At 59.9% G+C, this 2,269-nt stretch overlaps 1 protein-coding gene across 2 annotated transcripts in view; it reads left to right on the plus strand.

Annotated features, from left to right (window-relative positions):
• The first annotated feature begins 538 nt into the window (after positions 1–538).
• The window catches only part of YBX3 (Y-box binding protein 3), a 26,368-nt gene continuing 24,637 nt past the window's right edge, over positions 539–2,269 (plus strand). The window contains exon 1 of one of the 2 annotated variants that reach the window (XM_025879723.2): positions 539–1,056. In XM_025879723.2, coding sequence (XP_025735508.1) covers positions 786–1,056 — 271 coding nt within the window. In that variant the 5' untranslated portion in view covers positions 539–785. The remainder of the gene's footprint in view (positions 1,057–2,269) is intronic. The other variant, XM_025879724.2, reaches the window with a different exon arrangement.

Genomic DNA, 2,269 nt, shown 5'->3' on the forward strand with positions numbered 1-2,269 from the left:
TTATTCTCTGACGTTTGCACTTCAATTTCCTTACCTGTGGGTTATAGATAAAATTATCCGTAAGTTATCGCTTAGGAATAAACAGTCAAGTAGAGTTAAGATTTTGTTTCATTCTTAATTGTTGTGTCAGAAATAGTTTCTGGTACTTCATAAACGTTGAATAACCAATGAATAAATATAAAGGGCTTAAAAGCAAGCGTTTGGGAGAGAAGCCCCGCGTAATTTGGATCCCCTATTTTACTTCGCCCAAAGGTCAGTTTCAAGGTGTCAAGATGTCGCGCGGATTGGGGCCCCGCTACCCCGCTCCAACAAAGGGCCAGCAGCGCGTGCTGCTCAGCAAACTCCAGACTGCAGCGCAAAGCTTCCCCGGGCTTCCCCTTGACTCTCCAACTCGGCCCCTTCGCTCCAGTCTCGGGCGGACTGGTGGCTTGGAAAGGGCATCGGGCGCCTTTAAATGCTAATGAGAGTCGTGCCCAGCTCTGAAGCCAACTTTCCCCACCCTCTTCCCTCGCCCGCCCTTCCCTCCCGGGCCGGTGCGCCGCCTAGAAAAACTTGTGCGGGGCCATTTTTGGGGCAGTAAGATCGAGCGAGGAGCCCAGGAGCGAGCGCGCAGCCCGAGAGCTCGAGCCGCCTCCGCCGCGAGACCCCACCTCGGCCGCCGCCGCCTGCGCCGCGAGATCCGCACCGGCCTCCCCGAGAGCGAGCCCCGGCCGCCGCGACCACCAGCCGCGCTAACCGCCGACCAACCGCCACCGAGGTGCCCGAGTGAGAGCAGAGGAGGCGGCATGAGCGAGGCGGGCGAGGCCACCACCACCACCACCACCACCACCACCACCACCCTCCCGCAGGCTCCGGCGGAGGCGGCCGCCGCGGTCCCCCAGGACCCCGCGCCCAAGAGCCCGGTGGGCAGCGGCGCGTCCCAGGCCGCAGCCCCGGCGCCCGCCGCCCTCGTCGCAGGAAACCCCGGTGGGGACGCGGCCCCCGCAGCCACGGGCACCGCGCCCCCCGCCTCTTCAGCCCCCTCCGGCAGTGAAGACGCGGAGAAAAAAGTTCTCGGTGAGTCAGGCCGCGGAGGGTGGGGGCAGCTCCGAGTGGGGCCGCCGGCCGCGGGCGGCCGAGCACGTGCTGGCAGCTCCGGCTGCATTTCCCACCCGGGCGGCAGAGTGACAGTAGGGGTCCCCAGCGCCGGTGGCCGCAGCCCGTCCGCCCTGCAGAGGCTCCCGCGTGAGCGCGCGGCGCCCTGCACACCTGGCTGTCCCGTGCGCGCCTCTCCCGGTCCCGGGCCAGCAAGTTGGGGTCTTAACTTTTGTCACCTAGGCGCGGGCACTGTCACACATTCCTGTAGTGGCGAATATTTCGGTCCAAAGAGGAAAGGAGCGACGGTCTGTGAGGGGGGACCCAGGGTAGGGATGCATGTGGTTGTAGGGGGAGGGACAGACAACGTGGAACGGGGACTGTGGAGTCCTCGCTTGGGATCTGGGTGAGGTGAGGGTTTCCCTCCGGGAAAAGTGGGGCTAGGGGCCCAGGGAGGGCAAGGTGGAAAGGCTTCTTGCTGAGAAGGCTCAGGTGTCTGTCCCAGACGCCCTTCCCACATGGGCACGGGAAAGACGCCATGCTTCTGTCGGCCACATGCCGGCTAAGAGGTGTTGCAATCCTCTCCGGGAAACTTGGGTCTCGGTCCCACGTCCTCCTCCCTCCCTCTGCCCACTGCTGCAAAGAACCATTCAGTGTTTACCAATCGCTTACGCGTTTTCTTCTTCCCGGACTGTGGGAATGCACTTGGTGCAGCAGCTGAAAAAACTTCGTCCATAGGGTGGGTATGACGTTTGTTCAAAACATCCTTATCTTGGGACTTGTAACTTACGAAGAAAACAGATGGGAAGATGAGACGTTCAGGTCGGTGGGGCAGAGCAGTAGAAAGGGTTTCTGTTGTCATTGTTGGTATTGTCGCCTATTTCAGCGTTCTCGAGGCTGAACGAATGCCCTGTGTGAGGCTTTAAGCGGGTTTACAAAGTAGGTGGGTGGTGAATAAACTCTGAAGGGTGTGTGCCTATGTCATTCACTCTTCTCTTTAAACAGGAAAGTTAAGAGATGGTGTAGGATGCTTCAGAGCAATTAACAGTATTTGGGGTGGGGCCTGTTTGATCTCTGAGCCTTGCCTACTCAATTTCCTAGGAAGAAAATTGAAGGAATAAGGTGAAGAAAGTAATACAGTTGCATCAGACCACCCCCCCCCCACCACCCCCGCGCCGCGCTTACCGGCCTTTCT

This window comes from Callorhinus ursinus, unplaced genomic scaffold (genome assembly GCF_003265705.2).
Source record: "Callorhinus ursinus isolate GAN/ISIS: 27379988/994484 unplaced genomic scaffold, GSC_fseal_2.0 scaffold27, whole genome shotgun sequence".
Lineage (NCBI taxonomy): Eukaryota > Metazoa > Chordata > Mammalia > Carnivora > Otariidae > Callorhinus > Callorhinus ursinus.